The following is a 22,535-nucleotide window of genomic DNA, read 5'->3' as shown; positions in this document are numbered from 1 at the left end:
TCCCTGTTTGTAAATTACTCTAGGTCCTCTTAGGTTAGGTCATAATAGTTACTGGTCAGCCCCGCAGAGTGTGGGTCTCCCGCAGGGGTTAAGGAAAAGAAGAAAGCTTATCATACCCCTTATTTTTAATTTATCCAAAATTAAGGGAGTTGTGGGTTTTCAGTGCACAACCTGCAAATTGTGTGAAAGGACTGTTTCTTGTAATGAGGACAATTCTTAAAAATAATTATTCATAAGTCTAAATGTTTTTTTTATATAATATTTCATTTCCATCTTATGATTATTTTTAATTATTTTTTCATTTCTTGGAATTGTTAACTTGTTTTACATGGTTTGTTTATAAACAATTTACTAAAGATTCTCCTGGGAATTTTTAGCTTTGCTTTTATGGATGTTGTCATCCTTATTTATGTTTTAGATTCCTTCATGAATGTCCTTGGGAAAGATTAGAACAGATGAGAAAGCTTATTCCCAACATTCCATTCCAGGTTGGTTGCCAGTTTTAAACAGCGCGGATACTTTTTCAAATAATATCTAGTGGTTTTGTTCCTGGAGTCTTCTATTAAGGACTTGAGGATAAAGTCAATTACTCCCGCATTTTCAATTTTAATACTAAAAAAAGAGTATGAAATAATAGCTATAACCTTCCGTATGGCCTATGAGACTCTATGTACATTGTAAAAGAGAACCTTATCAGTCCAGTAGTTAGCAATATCCTTCTGTACAGACACGCGCAGACAGATAGACATCCCGTTATCTTTATAAAATGAAAAAAAGTTAGTTTTTTCTCTCTAAAATTTAGCCTTTCCTCCTTTTCATGAAGAGGGGGTGGGGGGAGGTAAATTTTTTTCTAGTTGTTATATCTCTTGGAAGGCTGGTTGGACCTTCCCTCGAAGTAGTTATAAACCTTACTTGGACCTTAGTAAAGCTTTACTGAACCTTATCTGTCAATTGGTTAGCGAGATCGTAAGCTACTAACACACAGACAGACATCCTATAACTTTTATTTAATTATTTTGTAGATGTTGTTGAGAGGAGCTAATGCTGTGGGCTATACTTCATATCCGGATAATGTTATCTACAAGGTCAGGTTTTATCCAAAGAAAAACTTTTTTGCCAAAATGGATTTATTATTAATTTTGGATCTCACACCAGATTTCATGTTCTCTAATAAAGTGAAATATGAAGCTTGCTAAAATAACGATACCCTACTTCCACCACATTTACCCCATCCTCCGACGGATGAAGTAAATTGTTTACTGGATGCTCATTGATACAGGAAATCTTCACCAAACATTCAGGACTGACGGACAGACAGTTATTTAATTACAAATTAGCTTCGCTACTAAAAATACCTTTTTCAATCTATTCTTATCTGAAATTTGTCAAGGATTCCAAGTCATAAGATAATTGCTGATAATTTTATGTGCATACCAAATGTTTATAATCAATATTGCCCGTTCTTTAAATCAAACTTAGAACTTAGTGAACTAACCAATTAAAAAATTAATAGAAGTACCCAAAGTTTTAAAGCAAATTAATAAACTTTGATATAAAACTTTGGATACTAGTGCAATTCCAATAATTTCTCTGAATTATTTAGTTTTGTGATCTTGCCGTGGAGGCTGGTATGGATGTATTCCGTGTGTTTGACTGTCTCAACTACCTGCCCAACCTTATTGTCGGTATGGACGCTGCTGGCAAGGCCGGAGGCGTTGTTGAAGCTGCCATCTCTTACACAGGTACAGTCTGACATATTTCAGCACAGGATAGGAAATTCAGGTAGAGTCCATTTAGTGGCAACGTCTCTTAAGGAGCGTTTCGTCGTATTTCACAGTAGCTTTCCCCCTATTTCTAGCCCCATGCGGGGCCAGCTTAACCCTGCATGGCAATCACCTTACCGCACTTAACCTGGAGGATCATACCTGAAACCTGAAATTGACTTGCACCTGTATTTCATATAAGGATGTACTACTAGAGGATATTTTAGTATTTTGGTATGATAAAATGCTTTGTTTTAGTTAAAAAAATATTTTTGCTCTTTACCTGAATGACCCTGCCAGGTTTGCTGGCATCCTGTGCCCGCCAGGATGGAGATATTCAAAAAAAAATCCAACTCTCTGATATGTGTCATACCCATACTTAAAAAGTCACGCAGTTTGGGCTCTTTATCTTTCACACACAGATAATGAGATAGAAAAAACCGAAGGGGGGGGGGGGTTCAACGCCCCCCCCCCTTCCCGACCGTTAAGAGTTAAGCTAAAGCTTCTACAATCTACATGGATGCTATAAGAACGATATTAGCTTCCAATACCCTTTAAGCCTTAAAACACACACCTTTACGGATTTTACCCGAATCCTACCTCTCTCTTTTTGAAGAATAAGAAAACCTTTATGATTTCTAATACTGGATGCTCATCGGTATAGGAAATCATCACTAGAAATGCCAGTTGCCTATCTTTAGTAGCAGCCGAAAAAATCATGTGTTCCCAATTTTTCTAGATTTGATTGAGGAGTGCCGTTTGAATTGTAATATTTCTAGTGCTTAAACATCCTGAATATTTGCACCATTATATTTAGGAAGGTGTGTTCATATCAGCAACTACATCTTTAAAAAATATTCATGACATGCCAGCTAATATGCTATTTTTGGTTTAATATTTTATGTATACTATTGCGTCTAAGGGGCGGAGGACAGTTTGTTGGTTGAATTAAAATTAAAGAATTTTCATAATTGCTAAAGATGACTTTTAATTCAAATAACATTTTTAGCAAAATGGGTAATTTATGTATCTAATTTTAGTTTTTTTAATATGGCCCTTTGTAATGTAATGTAACTATTTTGTTTCTTTTGCTATTTTTAAAGTAGCTGAAATAGATCCACACCACTGTACTATAGAGTCTAAATCCATATAAACTGCACATGAGATTTTTAACATTGCTTGCTAAAATATACAAATGGATATATAATACATGGATATTATGAGAGATTCTCGCATACCCTGATAAATTGTTTCTCCCAACTGGCTTATATGTATATTGATACCCCCAACCCCCATTTAAGACTTTACACCATCCTCTCCCCTGACCATGATGGAACGTATTGACCAATATATGAGGACTATACAAGCAACCTTGATTGACAACAAAATATCCTCTGTACAATATCCACGTATTCTATATCCATTAATAAAAATGCAATACAAATGGATTTGGGCAATTTTGTTACTTTCTTCACAAGAATTATGATGTAATAACTCTTACTTAAATTATTTTATTCTCAATGTTTAATAATAATAATCTTTACAGTTTTGTAATTGTTCTTGAATGATTTATACACCAAAAGAAGGATAACAACATCCAAAAAAGTGAAGCTCTGGAACGGTAGTATAAACAAATGGAACACTTCTAGAGTGTCAGAACTGAATAAGCAGAATATAAATGCACGAGTTTAAACAAAATTGTAAATATTTCTTTGCAAAACTGCTAAAATACAGGAAGATCTTTGAGGACATTATTACATTTTTACAACTTGATTATACAGATGCAACGATTATAAAAATTAACATGTTTTAAATAGACGTACGATTAGAGAGTTGCTAAGCATCTCAAATCGTGCAAATCGTCCAAAGTTTGAAATCGAAAGGACAATTCTAACATGTCTTAATTAACGAAAAAATCTTTGTAATTAAGTAATTTTATACCTACATTTATCTATCTAGCAATGTGCGTGCACAGAAATTTACAGAACTTTACATTAACAAGGATGACAACATCCATAAAAGCGAAGCACTGAAACGGTAGGACAAACGGACATTAACACTTGTATGGTATCTGAACTGAATAATCAGAATTTAAAAGTATTAGAGTCGAAGCAAAATTGTAAGTAAATTTGTTGAAAAAACTGCTTGAAGCAGGATAATGTTTATGGACATACTTACATTTTTGGACTTGATTATAAAGTTGCTTCGCTTATAGTATTGTTTGTTGTTGTCCCAGGAATCAATATACCAAAAATCAGATCAAACGTATACAGACTGGCCAGAGTGTACGTTTTGTACGTTTTGTACGTTACGCATCGAATCTGAGTACGTTCTGGACGTTATATTGAGATGTGTACGTAACGTATTTTATATTTTGTATTTTTGTACGTTTTACGTTTTTTTTAAGAATAAGAATCAAATATTAGTAGAAAAGTAATTTGTATGTTTTGTACGAAATTTTTTGCAAAAACAATAGGTGTATTATATCAAATAAATTCAATAATATCTTCAATTTTCATAGAACAAAAATATGTAGGTAAATTATGCATATATGTTATTAGAACTTACAATTTAAATTTATGGATTTGAAATATATGTCCTATAGATTTAGTTTAAACTATTGAACAGAAAGAGATATGCAGTTGACTAAATTCAAGTTTAAATGCATTTCATGCAACTACCCCTTTAATAGATTTTACGATATTTTTTTTTCAAATTCTTTATATACTTGGGTAAATTTTTTGAGATATCATATGGTGCTCAGTTTAGGATTAAGAAGTCTTATTTTTGGTATCTTCAGTTTTTAAAGAATAAGAATCAAATATAAGTATAAAAGTATTTGTATTTGTACAAAAAGTATTACAAAAATAGTATATTATCTATAATACAAAGTAGAATGATGTTTGTCCGTCTACTTGTCCGTCTGTATATCAGAAGCTTAATACCTATCTCATTAACCACTGAACCTATTGGGCTCTACTCTTCATGGAATATACCTAAAAGTCCTGTGATGGTGTTTTGCTATTTTCTTTGGGGAGGGACACTTAAAGCTTTTTACTTTCTACTAGGATTAGAGGCTTCGCCCCTAGCCTCTAGAGGCTTCGTCCCCTCTTTTATAGAATCGTTTGTTGGAATTTTGTCCAAAAAAAATATAAAAAAAGATTGTGATTATTTTTTTTCATTTAGGCTTCGCCCCAGAGTGCGGTGGGGGTTCCCCCACCCCGCTGATTTGTATTAGTTTACAAAAATAAATTGAGGGGTGGTTGATTTTTTTTTTTTGGGGGGGGGGGGTGGGTTAAAACTACCACAGGACCAGTAGATATATTCCCTGAAGATTAGAACCCAATCTGTTCAGCGGTTACCAAGATCGTAAGCTTTAGACAGACAGGCATTGATTTACTTTTATTTAGTCTTTACTTGTATTAAAGACTAGTATTTTCTGAGATCTTTAGCAATAGACAAAATAACCCTATATCCTTATTATATGTATATCCTATAAATCCTTTTTTCTGTAGCGAAGAATCTCGCTAACTGCTGAACCGACATGATCTTTGTGAGGTTGTAGGCTATTTTCTCTGTCCTTCCATATCCCTTCAAGAACCTGTATTCAAAATGGTAGAAAAATAGCCTAAAACCATCTCGGTAACTGTGTGAAGTAGTTATGAAAATCTTAAGCATCAGACAAAAAACTTACTACTTTATTTAATAGAATATACTTAGTACGTAATAACAGGATGTGTGTCTCTCTGTCAGTTTATTTTTACCGAAGGTTCTCGCTAACCGCTAAACCGACATGGTTCTCCTTTACAGGGTAGCTTCTCATAGGTCCTGGGAGAGGGTACAACCACCCTCCCAAGAGAAATTACTCTTAGAAAAAAATCACCACTCTTCCCCTATTTTTTTTTTCTTTTTAAAATTGAAATCAGAAATGGGGGTGGTCTACTCCCCCCTCCCTCAATAAAAAATTTATTAGCGAAGCTACTCTATAATCACTTTGTCAGTCCGTTATGCTATCGGAGAAATGTGATTTTCTCGGCTCCTGTTTTTTGATTGAATAAGTTCACATTCTACATATTTTCATTGAGATTTGCCTTTTGGTTGGGGTGCTAGATCTATTCCTAGATTTTCTTTTTTTCATGGTTTTCTCGACTTCTATTCAAGATAGACGGCTGAAATTTTCAGGGAATAAATAAATTCACATTCTACATATTTTCAAAAAGTTTCTTTAAGGTTTGTCTATTTGTTGCAGTGCTAGATCGATTCCTAGATGTATAGGTTTTTGTGATTTTCTCTACTCATATTCTTGATAGAGGGTTTTAATTTTCAGGGATTGTATTAGTTTTCATTCTAAATACTTCCACTAAATTTCATTGAGATTTGCTTATTTGTTGGGCGGCTGAATTTATTCCTAGATTTTCACGTTATTATATATTTTTAAAAGGTTTTGTGATTTATATAAATAAGTTAAATGCTTATTTTTTACGACACTACTCTATAGTTTATATAGTTCCCAGATTTCCATCCATAACTTTTGAGCTTCGCTACTTAAGGATGTTGTCATCCTTGTTTTTTACTTTTTATTTTTAAATAAAAAAAATGGGTTTTTGAATTCAACTACCCCCCCCCCTAATCAAGTTCCTCTAGAGGCCTCTAAGGGCGTAGTCGCTGGTCCTTATAATAGGATATACTTTGTACATAATAACAGGATGTCTGTTTGTTTGAACCAAAGAATCTCGCTAACCACGGAACCGATATGGTTCTCCTTAACAGGATAGCTTCTCATAGGTTTTTGGAAGTTTTATAACTATTTTGGGGAAGAGTATCACCATCCACCCTCCCAAGAGAAATTGACTTTAGAAAAGAAAACTACCTCCTCCCCCCAAAAATGAATTTTAATTGCTCACTCATTTTAAGTTAATTTTTTTCCAGATGTCTATAAATAACTTTTGAGCTTCGCTACTTATGTATGTTGTCATCCATGTTTTTTTATTGAATTCAACTCTCCCCTCCTCAAGTGCCCCTAGAGGCCTTTAGGAGCGTAGACGCTAGTTCTTTTAAATAGAGTAATAGGATATCTTGTGTCTGTCAGTTCGCTATGGTTCTCCTTTACAGGTAGCTGCTAGTAGACTTAAATGTATTGATAATAGGTAACTAGGAAATTATTTAACTTATTTTTATTAGGAATGTACGTTTTTTGTACGTTTTTTTACTTTTTTTATGTACGTAACGTATTTTTTTGTGTACGTTATGTACGTTTTTTATTTTCAAAATTGGCTGGCCAGTCTGCGGATAATTAGAACACTTAAAAATTTGTTGTTAAAAAAGTAGAAAAATCAACATTTTTAAAATGGACGTACGGACATTCTGGTAATGATTATAGAGTTGCTACGCTTTCTAAATCGTGCCCAACTACTACAGGAATCATCATGCAAAGTTTGAAATCGATAGGACAATTCTAACATGCCTAAATTAACGAATAAAAGCTATCTATCTCGGACGTACGGACGGACCGACCCTAATTATAGAAAAGCTTCGCTTTTAAAAATTAGGGGATACATTAATTTAGCATTCATTATCCCATCCCTCATGAGCCCTGCTTTTAGGAGACATAAGTGACCCCACCAGGACCAAGTACAACCTTCCCTACTACATGAACTTGGCTGATGAGCTCATCACAAATGGAGCTCATGTCTTGTGTATCAAGGTAATGGATTTATTATTACTTGGATCATACACCAGATAATCATGTACTCTAATAAAGAGAAACTTGTAGCTGGCTAAATAACGACCCCATCCATCCACCCCCGTTACCCCTTACCTTACCTTTACGAACTTTTTTTAAGTTTAAAAATTCATTCCTAGTTATAATAATAGAATATAGTCCCCTGCTCATAAAATAATTGTAATTTAGGTCTTGAAAAAAAGCAAAGAATTGATGGAGAGGGGCATTTTTTCTAGGGGTGATTTGTCATGGAAGAGTGATGGTAATATACTTAAACCTGTAGTTTAAAGGAGAACAATATCGGTTCAGTGTTAAGCCGATTCCTTCTGTACACACAGACAGATACACATTTTGTTACTTTTATATGAGTATTTAAATCATACTTTCAGGACATGGCTGGTTTGTTGAAACCCCGTGCAGCTACCATCCTTGTGGATGCCATCAGACAGAAGTATCCTCATATTCCCATCCATATACACACCCATGATACCAGCGGTGCAGGTCAGCTTTGAAATACATGATAGAATTGTCTTACTCATTTGAATCTTTCCTCGTCATTTCAAAAGTATCTCTTAAACAACGATTTCAAAATTTATTCCATCTAATTTGTCGAATAACTTTTGTATTAACAGATAAATAAGTTATTAAGGTAGTTTTTAGATTGATGATATTTTATCCTAGGATAGTTAAAACAAGTTTATATTGGATACAGTGCAGTCCTGCAGGGTTAGGGCCAACCGCAGGATTTAGAACCAAAACTACACCCTCCATTATTTTCAATCTGTTTACAAAAATAAGGGGGAGGGAGGTTGATTTTCCTATTTTTCTAATGAAATAATTTATATTGAAGGTGTTGCCTCCATGTTGAACTGTGTTGAGGCTGGTGCTGACGTTGTTGATGTGGCTGTAGACAGTATGAGTGGTATGACTTCACAGCCTAGCATGGGAGCTTTTGTTGCTTCTCTACAGGTATAAATATTATTACTATGGACAGTTAATATTATTACTGTAGACAGTATGAGTGGTATGTCATCACAGCCTAGCATTATAGCTTTTGTTACTTCTCTACAGGTATAAATATTATTACGGTGGACAGTTAATATTATTACTGTAGACAGTATGAGTGGTATGACATCACAGTCTAGCATGGCAGCTTTTGTTGCTTCTCTACAGGTATAAATTGTGGACATATAACTTTATTACTGTAGACCAGGGGCGTCCAAGCTTTTTATTTTGGGGGGGGGTAAAAATTTTTGAAGGGGGGGTAATTGGTTTTTTTCGGGGGGGGGGGTAAAATGGCGCGCGGAGCGCGCCGCAAATTTTTTTTACCCCCTCAAATTTTTACCCCGGGGGTAAAATTTGCTTGGGGGGGTAAATACCCCTCCTGAAATCTGTTGGCAGGGGTAAATTTAGTTTCCCCCCGCAAAATTTACCCCCGGGGTAAATTTTTTGGGGGGGATAATTTAAATTTTATTAAATATATAGTATTAAAAATGCGCGCGAAGCGCGAAAAATTTTTTTTTTAGAGATTTTTTATTTTGGGGGGGTATTTACCCCCTCAAAATTGTTTGGGGGGGTAAATACCCCCTTCTATATGGTTGAGGGTACCTACGGCACCCCCAGGGTAGGAGTAAATTTTAAATGGGGGGGGGGGGTAAAATGAAAAAAATTTTGGGGCACCCCCAAAATCGTTTGGGGGGGGGGTAATCGCCCCATTACCCCCCCCCCCCCTTGGTCGTCTATGCTGTAGACAGTATGAGTGGTATCATGGTATGACTTTACAGCCTAGCATGGCAGCTTTTGTTGCTTCTCTACAGGTGTAAATATTACAGTTTTAGGTATTTAAAGAAAAAAAATTACGTTTGGGTGCCTTTATTTGTCAATAAATTCCGTATCCTAGTTAAAATAGAACTAATAAATAGTGACCCTTCCATGATATTCCTTCAAAATTATGAGTTTCGCTTTTAGATGCTGTCTTGTTCTTTTATTTTTGATGTAAAATATCTTAATAAAGTGTTGCAGTATGATACTTATTCTCTTGTGCAAGATAAACTTACTGGAAAATAGGTAAGAATATCTAGTTTGCCCAACTGGCCCCAAATCCGTAAAACTAGAATGCTAACTTTATCTTAAGAAATTCAACTTTTTAAAGCTAACTTATTATATATTTTTGTTCCTTTAAAATTCGACTATTTATAACTTCCAAAAATCTGTATACATTTCAACTAATAACATGGCCGGATTTTTCTTCCACTGTTTTCGTATTGACTGATTTAAAGAGTGTGTCTCTAGATTATCTCTATTTAAACAAGGATGACAACATCCATAAAAGCGAAGCACTGAAACGGTAGGACCAACGGACGCTAACACTTATAATGTCAGAACTGAATAATCAGAATATAAATGTATAAATGTCGAAGCAAAATTATAAGTAAAATTGTTAAAAAACTGCTTGATACAGAATAATCATAATGTTTAAGGACATACTTAAATTTTTAGGACTTGATTATAGAGTTGCTTCGCTTATAATATTGTATTTTGTTGTCCTAGGAATCAGTATATCAAAAATCAGATCAATCGGATTGTTAGATCACATAAAAATTTGTTGTTTAAAAAGTAAAAAATTCAACATGTTTGAAATGGACGTACGGACATTTTGGTAATGATTATAGAGTTACTACGATTTCTAAATCGTACCTAACTACTACAGGAATCACCATACAAAGTTTGAAATCAATAGGACAATTCTAACATGCCTAAATTAGCGAAAAAAGCTATCTGTTACGGACGGACGGACGTACGGACGGACCGACCCTAATTATAGAAAAACTTCGCTTTTAAAAATATTATTATTCTATAATTGTATTGGATGTTGCTTCAGAATATTGGCTTACATATTATATTATGCACTCAGATCCACTTACATATTTATACAAAACAACTAAAAGCTACTAAAACAAAGCAAAATAAAACAATGTGTTGGGTTATACTTGTGTAAATCAATCTAATGATCCTTGCATGGCTTAAAGATGATTTGTCTATTTAGTGAGGCTTTGATACTTAAAATTGATATGTATTCTCATTTTTTTCTTTCAGTTTTACTTAGAGAAAGGGGGGTAAAGGGATGTTAACCTCCTTCAAACTTTGAAAACCCCAAAAACCCCAAATTTTGACCCCTCAACCCTTTGAAACCCTTTCATTCAACCCCCCTCATAATAAGCTTGGATGTCCTTGAAAGCTGCAAAACAATCTTGAATAGTTAAGAATGAATTTCAATATTTTCATTATGGCATAAACACCTACGTCTTATTAGACTAGCTATTGTTTTGTGTCTAGTCTCTACCTGAGAAAAATGTAAAGAAGAATACTTACATTTTACACCAGAGGAGCTTTATTTTACAGTATTTTTAAAAGCGAAGCTTTTCTATAATTAGGGTCCGTCCGTAACAGATAGCTTTTTTCGTTAATTTAGTTACATTAGAATTGTCATATTAATTTCAAATTTTGCATGCTGATTCTTGTAGGTACAATTTAGAAAAGCAACTCTATAATCGTTACCAGAATGTCCGTACGTCCATTTTCAACGTGTTGATTTTTTCACTTTTTTAACAACAAATTTTTATATGATCTTATTATCAAAGCAACTCTATAATCAAGTCATAAAAAGTAAGTATGTCCTTAACTATTATCCTGCATCAAGCAATTTTTCAACAAATTACTTACAAATTTGCTTCGACTCTTATACATGTATATTCTGATCATTCAGTTCTGACACTCTACAAGTGTTAATGCCCTTATGTCCTACCGTTTCAGAGCTTCGCTTTTATATTGTCATCCTTGATTTAATAAAATACACCTCAAGTACCAACAATACACATTTTATTAAAATGCGAAGTTTTTCTAAAATCAGTGTCGGTCCCTCCGTCCAGAAAAGATAGCTCTTTTTGTTAATTTACGCACGTAAGAATTGTCCTACCGATTACAAACTCTGTATGATGGTTCCTTTAACGGTTAAGAACGACTCAGAAACGTTTTCTAGAACATCATGGTATACTAGTTTCAGCGAAGCATCTCTATAATCAAGCATATAAATTTATGTATGTTCTTATACAGAATCCTGTATTTAGTCATTTTTGCAACAAGTTTATATACAATTAATATGTTCATACCTTTAAATCATTATTTTGCTCATTAAGTTTTAACACTCGACTAGTGTTTTTTATTCTTTAATTTCAGAGTTTTACTTTTTTGATCAAACCAATTTTTCTTATTTTAGATTTGAAAGAAAAATTTTTTTTAAAAAGTTCTTTGGAAGGGGGGGGATTTTTTATTTTTTTTTTTTTTTGGGGGGGGGGGGTTAGTCGACCCTACTATTTTAATTTTAAAAAGAAAAAATAATTTTTTTTGGGGGGGGTATTTTCATTTTTGGGGGGGTTGAGGATGTCCCACCCCCCAAGAAAATAGTTATAAACCTTCCCGGGACCTATGAGAAGCTACCCTGTAAAGGAAAACCCGATCGATTCAGCGGTTAGGGAGATCCTTTGCTACAAACAAACAGACACACAGACAAACAAACAGACAGACAGACATCGTTCTACTTTGTATTATAGATTGTCATCCTTGTTGATTTTTATTTTTGTCTGTTTAGGGATCCCCATTGGACACTGGATTTGATATTGGGGACATCAGCAAGTATTCAGCATTCTGGGAACAGACTAGAACACTGTATGGTCCATTTGAATGCACCACAACCATGAGGTTAGGATAGTTTATACAATTCTAGCTGTAACCAATAACTTATTTAATTTTAAAAAAAAGATATTTCTTACTTTCAGCTGGTTTGGGGGGCTGTCTTTATTAAGGAAGCTCTTCAAAAACAGATAAATCGAAATAATTAAATTGTTGCTAGTAGCTTCTATTTAAAATTAGAATAGGGGGGGGGGGGGTCAAGGGGTCATCTTACCAATGCGTGGTGGGGGGTTCCTTGAAAAGTAAACCCCCATAGGTTGAGCGGTTACCGAGATCTTGATATTTAGACAGGCAGACAGACGGACAGACATCGTTCTACTTTGTATTATAGATACCTTGCCTGATTTCATCTAATAAGAGTTAGAAGAAGTGGACGTTGAGTAAAATAAAGCAAAATCAGGCTAAAAATATGTTTTTTTTTTAAATCGAGATTCCTAAATTCTATTTTATTACTTATTGGCGGCTACTCCCCTAGGGCACATTAAATGTTTTCTTTTCAATTTATGTTAAGATTAGCTGTTTTTTCGCCGTTTGATGGGGTTAGTTATATTTTTTTCACTCTTTGGATGGTGGTGGTACCCTCCCCCAAATTAGCTATAAACCTTCCCAGGATCTATGAAAAGCTACACAGTATGGAGAACCCTATGATATCGGTTCAGCGGTTGGCAAGATCCGTCGGTACACACAGACAGACAGACAGAGATCCTGTTACTTATAAGGATTTAAAATAACAAAATATTTTTCCCACTGGGAGCAAATAATAACCATAAAGATAAAGAGAGGGGTAGGTTTCTGGTAAAATCCGTAAAGGTTATGTGTTATAAGTAAAAAACAGTAGTAGAACGATAAAAATTTATGTTAACTTTTTAAATTTTTTTTGTCTATAGTTCTTTTCAATAAGAAATACATATATTTAGTGAATATTATCGTTCTACTACTATTTTTAAGCCTTATAACACACACCTTTACGGATTTTACCAGAAACCTATCCCTCTCTTTATTATACTTATATTATTAAGATCTGGAAATGCTGATGTTTACAAGCATGAGATTCCTGGCGGTCAGTACACAAATCTGCAGTTCCAGGTACATTCTGTTCCAAAATGGTTAAAAAGGGGATTGGCCATATAGTAGTTTTGACAATGGGAGGGGATCATTTCAGCTTGTTTCATGCCTTTGAAAACAATAATCAAAAGAGGATTTGGTCCTGTTGAAGTTAAAACAGGAGAAGGGGGTTAATGAAAACTATTACATGCATTTGAAACTAACAATAAATGAGTGATAGGCCATACAATAGTATTGACAAGTGAAGGGATCATTCAAGCTTGTCAAATGCCTTCTTTAGAACCTGGTTAAGCTAATTATGGGAACAACTTTGAAACGATGTAGTTTTGTACTTTAGTATTTTTAGAAGAAATAATTGGTTACTCCAGCTTGTTATTTGCCTAGAAAAATAATGATTAGAAGGGAATTTGGTACTTAAGTAGTTTCGACAGAAGGAAGGGTGTTATTATTATTACATTTTTAATAAGAATATCAATAAATGGGTGATTGACCATATAGTAGTTATAACAGATGAAGGGGTTACTCCAACTAATTACATGCATTTGATAATAATGATGAAATGGGGTTTTGTCCTGTAGAAGTTATAACAATGAATGCGTGATTGGCCATACAATAGTTTTGATAAGTGGAGAGGATCATACCAGCTTGTCATATGCCTTCTTTAGAACCTGTTAAGCTAATATTTAGCCTTGCAGTGTTAGGTGTCGCAGGTACAGACAAATTCCCCTAATTAAATTATTTTTAGTATAAAAGAAGGGGTTATTATTTACTTTGTTAAAAATACAACTGTTCTCTTGTTTACATTTTTATATTTTTCAATTATTGAGGCCTACTCCCTTGGTCTGGGAGATCAGTTTGAGTTGGTGAAGCAGAGGTATGCAGAGGCTAATCAACTTCTCGGAGATATTGTCAAGGTAATGAATAGCTATGCATCCTTTTTAACGGAATAAAAATGTGAAAAGATGCTGTTTTACTATTTGAACATGCACAAAAGTAGCAGATGAGTTTAGCACATTATGTGAGGTTGCCAGGCGAATAACACTTTTGGAATTATAATATTGTTGCTTTAGTACGCAAAAGTAAGTTTGAGGTAAGAGAAATTTAAAGGAAGATGACAGAATATTCCAATTTCCATCCCTATGACATTTTTAAGATATTTTACCAATTAGAAATTATATCCAATTCAAATGAGGATCGTGAGATCTTTAATGTTTCATAAATATTTTTTTAATCTGATAAAGATTAGGATTTAATTTCCATTAAGTTTGATCAATGCAATGTCATTGGTATGGGATATATTATTCTTCCTGTGTCCGTATAATTTGTGAGAGAGTAGAAATATAGAATTTCATTATTTAAAAGACAAGAATAAGAGAATATATCCTAGATTATCCACTAGTCCTGCCATTCAGGGATGAAAATATTTATTATACAACTTATGCATTTACCTAAAACTTGTAAATAAGAAATTTATAAACAATGAAATAAAACAATAAAATCTGGAAAAAGTTGTTATCAGTATAGTAACAGATATTTTTAAATGTTCAGGTTACCCCCAGCTCCAAGATAGTTGGAGACCTGGCCCAGTTTATGGTTCAGAATAAATTGACCATGGAGGACGTGCTGAGGGATGCTCCTAGCTTGTCTTTCCCTACCTCTGTTATTGAATTCTTACAGGTAGACATGTTACTTAAATAATTGGTATTATCCTCTTAGAATTTTTTTTTAACTTTGAAAATTTTAGTAAAGGTGTAAGTTTTAAGGCTTAAAAACAGTAGCAGAACGATAATATTCACTAAACATGTGTATTCCTTATTGAATATAACCATAGATAAAAAAATTTATATATAAAATAAATAAAATAATTTTAGGGCCATGTTGGACAACCCTATGGAGGCTTCCCTGAACCATTCAGATCTCAAGTTCTCAAAGATCTGCCTAAAATTGATGGTAAGTTATGGATTTTAAAATTAAAAACAAAGGTCAGAATTATTACTTTTAGATTAACTGCTGTGCCTTTTGATTCCACAATGGCCTCTTACAGAGTAGTGGGGCGGGGGGACCTGAGTTTAGTAAAATATTTTTTTTTTTTTTTGGGGGGGGGATTGGCGATAATTTTATTTCAGGGATACTTTCTAATGGGAGGGATTGAGCTGTTCCTTAAAGTAGATTTTTAAAACCTTTCTAGGGCCTATAATAAGTTTCAGATCGTAGAGACTTTCTTGAAGAAACGAAGCAAAATTTATATAAAAAAATGTTATTAGGTCGCCCTGGAGAAAATATGGAGCCATTTGACTTTGAATCTGCAAAGGAAGATCTTAGCTCTGAGGTAATTTAACCTTTTTAAGAATCTGTTTAATATATTTTACTTTTTACCAATTTGACTAAAATTCAACGATAGATGTAAGTATTATTAAATCAAATTGCTAAATGTATATATTTTTTTTAACTTCTTACACTTACCTAGCCTAACCTAAATTAAATATCAAAAATTTATTGCCAGGTATAGAAACCACCCAAATATGTATTTTTAACGTTTAAAAGAAATTTAGAAATATTGATAATATTTATTTAGTTTGAGTTTATCAGCGACTATGAAGTGATGTCGTACGCCCTGTACCCCAAGGTTGCCAAGGATTTCTTCAAGTTTAAATCTCAATATGGACCAGTTGATAAATTAGAAACAAGGTAGAAATTTTGATTATTAGATCAGTGGTTATTCCAGCTTCTACAAACAACGAAATGGATTTGTTAAAAGACACGAAATCTTGAGAAAATTAAGGGAAGTGTAGGAAGTACGGCCTGTTCACCTGACCCCCCCCCCCCCCCAAAAAAAAAGAAGAAATTATTATTTAGATTTATTTCGCTTGTTGGCTATTCCTTTTTTCTGTGTTTTTACTTTTTAGCATTTAGACCTATTTTTACATTATTAGAAACAAAGCTACTCTTATGTTTTTGTTTGGCCTTTTGTCAAAATGTTACGGGGTTGCCGGTTTTATTTGCAAGAGTTCTGAAAATTTTTATTTTCCTCACTCCCACATAACTTTTTCCACCCTTTTACATTCTCGTCAAAACATTTTTTGGCTATTCTCTATCCCCCCCCCTCACCCCCCCCCCCCCTATCATAAACAATCTAATCGAACTCGACTGTACTTCAAATTATAATGCTCTAGAATATTTCAAATTATTTTATGTTAGACGTAATCGCCCTTTCTTCACCCTTATTTATTACAGGCACTTCCTTGTTGGTCCTGATATGGGAGAAGAGTTTGAGGTTACCATTGAGAAGGGGAAAACTCTCACCATCAAGACCCTTACTCCTGGCCTTGGGGTATGTATGATACAATTTGTTTTAGTTTAGTTTAAAATAAGTCCGCTAGATGACTCGCGACTGTGGTGTATTATTTAGCGCATTTCGTTGTTGGAAAAGTGATAGGTTTAAATCTCTACAGAACAACTAAAGACGTTAAGACTAGTTTTTTAAATTTTGATATGTTTGATGCCCAACAAAAATAGTTAGAGTTGGGGGAATGACTTAGACAAAAATAGGCGCAAATCATTATCATGCACAGTTAGGACTCCTAGTCAAGGGTCGTGCAAGTAAAGGGTTGATTGTCTGAAGGGTATTTGACCATATTTTAATGCACATCATTAGACAGTATTTGGTTCAGAGATGCAAAGTTATTTTACGAGTGTTTGTGTCCGTCAGTGTGTCTATCTGTAATGTTAGATTAGAAAATTATTCACTTTCTTTTACTTTTTCCTTAATTACCCTCCCTTCTAATCCCCTACTCTTACCCTTACCTTCTCCTAACCTTCCCTTTTAATCCTCTTCTCTTACCCTTCCCTTCTCCTAAACTTCTTTTCTAATCCCCTTCCTTTACCCTTCCCTTCTCCTAACCTTCCCTTCTAAACCCCTTCTCTTACCCTTTCCTTCTCCTACCCACCCCTTCTAATCCCCTCCTCTTACCCTTCCCTTCTCCTACCCTTCCCTTCTCTAACCCTTTCCTTCTTCAACCCTTCCCTTCTTCAACCCTTCCCTTCTTCAACCCTTCCCTTCTTATCTCCTTCTCCTACCCTTCCCCTATCCTACCCTTCCCTTATCCTACCCTTCCCTTATCCTACCCTTCCCTTATCCTACCCTTCCCTTCTCCTACCCTTCCCTTCTACTCTTCCCTTCTAATCCCCTTCTCTTAGCCCTTCCCTTCTCCTACCCTTCCCTTCTAATCCCCTTCTCTTACCCTTTCCTTCTTCAACCCTTCCCTTCTAATCCCCTTCTCTTACCCTTTCCTGCTCTTACCCTTCCCTTCTAATCCTCTTTCTTACCCTTTCCTTCTCCCCTTCTCCTTCCCTTCTCTTCCTCTTTCAGTTTCTGTACTCCCCTTTCTCAAACACTTCAATGCAACATTTAAACATTTTTTATTACATATTGTACCTAATAATTTTTCTACTGTAAACCTTTTTTTTACGCACCCAAGGATCCTAAATATAGTTCTGATTACCTCCTACTGGTAAGATAAAATATTATGGTAATTCATATATATGAATATTTTAAAGATCTCTAGATTTTTAAGACTGTAATTTTGTCAAGTAAAGTTCTTAAGCTTTCATTTTTTCCTTATATCCATTGCTTTCTATCTCCATTCGAGAGCACAATTTTAATTTTAATTGGGTGTGCACGGTTAGCGTAATTTGTTACCCCTTTTATTTGTTCGATCGCTAGTCAATAACAAATCAGGGGTATCAGGGGATAAGACAATGTAGGATAAATTGATGTACATCCCCATTGATTATACACAAACTTGCCCCTTCTGTACATTACAATTCGTGGTTAAAACATTTAGACACTTAACATGATAAACCAACCAATTATAATTTGATAGTGTTAAGCCAACAAATAAGAAAATATTTTAATAAAATTTTGGGGTCCAATGTCCTCCTTGTAAAAAAATACATTGATTATTATTTAGTGCACTGACTCTGGCATGAGAGAGGTCAACTTTGAGCTGAACGGTCAGAAGCGTACAGTCTATATCAGGTATTTTAATTTTATAATCTTTCTTTCTTCTTATTTATCTTCTTATCTACAAGAGGTTACGCCTCTAGCCTCTAGAGACCCTGTATTCGAAAAAACAAAGAGGGACAAGAAAAATAGCTTTAAACCACCCAAGACATAAATATATGGAAACAGAATGGCCTAAAGCCATAAGAGAAGCTACGCGGAGCTTTGCTATTGAGTAGTTAATGAGATCATAAGCTTCAGACAAAAAAACCTTACTACTTCCATTTATCTGAATTTATATCTTATTATCTGTCTGTCTTTCTATCTGTCTTTCTATCTACCTGTCTTATCTATTTAATTATCTATCTAATTTCTAACTATTTATCTATTTGTCTATCTATATAATTATCTGTCTAGGTATCAATCTAATTATCTGACTGTCTTATCTATTTGATTACCTATCTCTCTATCTAATGATATTTTGGTCTATCCATCAAATTATCTATCTTATTATCTATCTAATTAGCTATCTTTCTATCTATTTAATCTGTCTAGGGATGAAGCAGTGGCTAGTACACAAACTAGAAGAATGAAAGCTGATGCTAAGAACGCCATGCATGTAAGCAACTATTTCAATAACAAGGATGACAACATCTTTAAAAGCAAAGCTCTAAAATGGTATGACAGACGAACATTAACTCTTGTAGATTGTCAGAACTGAATACAAAAAAGTTTTGAAAAAATTATAAGTAAATGTATTGCAAAACTTCTTAAATACAGAATTCTGTTTAAGGACATACTGACATTTTTAGGATTTGATTATAGAGATGCTTGGCTTATAATAGGAATTAGTACTCCAAAAATCAGATAAATCAGTGATTATATCACATAAAAAATTCTTTTAAAAGTTCAAAAATGGACGTACAGACATTCTGGTAACGATTATAGAGTTGCTACGCTTTCTAAGTCGTACCTAACCAGTACACGTCTCATGCAAAGTTTGAAATCGATAGGACAATTCTAACATCCCTTAAAAGCTATCCGTTACGGACGGACGTACAGACCGACCCTATTTATAGAAAAGCTTTGCTTTTAAAGTCATTAAATTAATACCAGTTTTATTAGCCGGAGTTTTCTTTTAATATCAGCGGAAAGCTGTACATTTAAATTTTACGATAGGATAAATAACTATTCTACTCATGTACACAGTTAAAAAATACATTTAAAAGTCCGATGAAATACATCAAGTTTTTTTGCATTACGTAGAAATTTTAGAAAAAATTTCAATATTTTCGGAGAAACTTTGATTTGTAAAAACTCAACTAAGTAAATTCACTGAAAATATGAATATATATCGTAACTTTTACTTGAAATAGAGTAAATAATATTAAACTTACAAAAATATAATTTGTTATTTCATATAATTTATTGATTTCTTATTTATCGTTGTTTTAATCTACAATGATTAATGTATTTTAGACTTAAATATAGCATTTGACTGTTAACTTTCATAACTTGCTTAATAAAACGCATTTTAGTTAGTCACAGTTGCTTTAAATAAAATAGAAATAGGTATAAAATCGAAATATAGTAAAAATTATTATTGGTTCTAAAGAGACCTTCTTACGTTTACTACTAAATATGCTTTAATAATAATAACCATCTCAAATACCAAAAACTAATAAATTAAAAAAGAAATTAGAAATGTTCTATTTTTAATTTAGTAAGATCGTCTTTTTTTAACACAATATGTTTATTTTAGATTGGAGCCCCTATGTTAGGAGAGGTTGTAGCCGTCAAGGTTGCTCCAGGTAGATTTCTTTTATTAGCGGCGGTTCTATCAAATATCGCCTTTCTGTAGTTTCCCCAAAAGTTCCAACTCGAGCAAAGAAACCCTCCACATCTTATTTTGATAAAAAAATAGTATAATTTTTTGTATGTGCCTTTACCCTAGGTCAAATTAGTTTATATTGGATCTAGGGTAGTCCTGCAGTATTATGGTCCTTCCCCACTCTTCCATTTCATCCGCTAGTTGTTGAGGGGATGATGTTTCGACTTAATGCCAAAAATCATGTCTTTACAAAAATCGTTCATACAATACCGTTATTAAGTTTTGTCAGAATGTTTTTAAGAGAACGAGTAATGCCCTGAGATGGGTTTTTGAATCAAGAATGCCGCGTTTTTCGACATTTTTTAGACCAGTCGTCTTCGTTCAATCAATCATTATTATGAAATTGTCTCGTAGGATTTAAACAGAGTATATAACTATAGGAATTCAAAATTTTAAAATTATTATTTCAGCCATTTGTATAATGTCTAATAAAGCTCTAAAAGGATGCATTAATTAATATACAGCAAAAATGGATTTAGATTATTTATTTTTCTTCTATAAAAGCCATGCCAACAAAAGCGAAATAATTAAATAAATAGTTGTATACTCTGTTTAAATCCTATAGGGCATTTTCATAATAATGATTGATTGAACGAAAACGACAGGTCTAAAAAATGTCGAAAAAACGCGGCATTCTTGATTCAAAAACCCATCTCTGGCCATAGACAGGTACAACATATTCCTATTCTAAGGGATAGTTGCATAAAGTGCATTTCAGAAAAATGATTTCAAGGATAAGTTACAAGTTTACCATTAAGCATACATAATTTTGTAGTACATCAAATAACAAACAATTAGACATCACTAAATTAGTCATCATGATGTTTTTTTGTGAAATTAAGCCAGCCATATTAAAGCACATATCCAGTTCACCTATTTCAAGTTTAAATGCATTCCGTGCAACTACCCCTTTACTTCCAGGGGTAGGTCATGCTATTTAACATATATTTCTCTTTAAGTTGTCTGGATGATTAGAGCAAATAAAAATGCCTCAAAGGTTTTCTCTTGCTAAAAAATTAATTATAAATGTAAATCTATATGTTTTCTCATGTTTTGTTTAGGTGACGTAATTCAGCAGGGCCAGGTGGTTGCTGTGTTGTCCGCCATGAAGATGGAGATGGCCGTACAGTCCAAGGTTGCTGGAAAGGTCAGTGACAACTTTCATCGGGTATAGTCCCTTAAGTGGCAACGCCCTTTAATTTTCACAATACAATACAATTTATTTTTCTTGTTGATAATTCAGTATTCCTAATTATATAGTTCTTAATTAATTTTCTATTTTGTACCTGTCTTTAAAATAGCTATAGACCTATTCGAAGCTATATTGTAAAGGAGAAAGATATTAGTTAAGCTGTTAACGAGGTACTTCGGTACAGACAGACATATAGACAGACATTTTGTTTCTTTTATATATGCTTAATTTGCTATTTTTCTAGGTACGTGCTATCCACGTGGCTGTTGGAGACAAGATCGAAGGAGAAGACCTTATCATTGAAGTTGAAGACATTGTACAATAAAATCAGATCGTTGATTTTCAAAAAAAAATACAAAAATTACAGTTAAACTTAAAAAAACAGAGCTTGCCTTTTTGGAAGACTGATAAATACAGTTTCTTATAAATGATTTATTTTGGGGTGTATGTATTTAAAGAAACCTTTAATAACTTGAAAAATGTGTATTCTAAAAAATAACAAAATCACAAAAATATATTTCAAAATGTATTTAAAATAACTAATTTGTAAGACTTTAAAAATTGTATTGTATGTATATAATAGAATTAAAATTAAGCCATAATACATAGTCTTCCTCTTTGTGTGATTGTTTTAAAAAAGGCTTTCAATTTAAAAAGATGATTTGTTCAGAAAAGACAAAATATACCTTTTATAGTACCTACAAAAAAAACATATCTTTTATGTAATAAATATATTTTTAACATTTTTAGAATTTTATAGAAGTTTTATATTAATTTGTATTGTCTTTGTGACTGTATGTAAGAAAATAATGGCTTTCTTTTTCTTAAAGTGTTTTTATTTAATTTATGTATTGTTTTTATATTTTTGTTTTATATTATAATAAGCCTTCAATAAATGTTTTTTGCATTACGATTTTGTTTTTAATATTTGACAAGGACAAAGTATTCGTAAGAAGCAAAGCTCAAAATTTGAGCAAAATTCAAATTATAGAATAGTTATTTCTCGCATCGTATTATAAACAGCTTTCTGCGGATATAGAATATACAATTATAAGATTAAACCAGTTTTTTTTGCCCCAAGGTGCCAAATATTTGAGAAAGCTGGATATAGGACAACAGCTTATATCAATAACTAAATTAATTCGGGAAAT

General features: G+C 33.4%; 1 protein-coding gene across 1 annotated transcript in view; it reads left to right on the top strand.

The window, feature by feature from the left end:
* Positions 1-21,737, top strand: part of PCB (Pyruvate carboxylase) — a 44,684-nt gene extending 22,947 nt beyond the window's left edge. Inside the window, exons 23-41 of the mRNA XM_080174897.1 lie at positions 419-488; positions 1,023-1,085; positions 1,604-1,742; positions 7,367-7,467; positions 7,875-7,986; positions 8,336-8,454; positions 12,134-12,243; positions 13,254-13,320; positions 14,127-14,213; positions 14,848-14,976; positions 15,171-15,249; positions 15,564-15,628; positions 15,875-15,987; positions 16,534-16,630; positions 18,270-18,337; positions 18,857-18,920; positions 20,064-20,112; positions 21,254-21,339; positions 21,629-21,737. Of these exons, the coding sequence (XP_080031023.1) occupies positions 419-488; positions 1,023-1,085; positions 1,604-1,742; positions 7,367-7,467; positions 7,875-7,986; positions 8,336-8,454; positions 12,134-12,243; positions 13,254-13,320; positions 14,127-14,213; positions 14,848-14,976; positions 15,171-15,249; positions 15,564-15,628; positions 15,875-15,987; positions 16,534-16,630; positions 18,270-18,337; positions 18,857-18,920; positions 20,064-20,112; positions 21,254-21,339; positions 21,629-21,709 (1,699 nt within the window). The 3' untranslated portion in view covers positions 21,710-21,737. The remainder of the gene's footprint in view (positions 1-418; positions 489-1,022; positions 1,086-1,603; positions 1,743-7,366; positions 7,468-7,874; positions 7,987-8,335; positions 8,455-12,133; positions 12,244-13,253; positions 13,321-14,126; positions 14,214-14,847; positions 14,977-15,170; positions 15,250-15,563; positions 15,629-15,874; positions 15,988-16,533; positions 16,631-18,269; positions 18,338-18,856; positions 18,921-20,063; positions 20,113-21,253; positions 21,340-21,628) is intronic.
* The last annotated feature ends 798 nt before the right edge of the window (positions 21,738-22,535 follow it).

Source organism: Acartia tonsa, chromosome 10 (assembly GCF_053477335.1).
Source record: "Acartia tonsa isolate MP-2025a chromosome 10, ASM5347733v1, whole genome shotgun sequence".
In the NCBI taxonomy this organism is placed as follows: domain Eukaryota; kingdom Metazoa; phylum Arthropoda; class Copepoda; order Calanoida; family Acartiidae; genus Acartia; species Acartia tonsa.
This window is presented reverse-complemented; position numbering and strand designations above follow the sequence as displayed.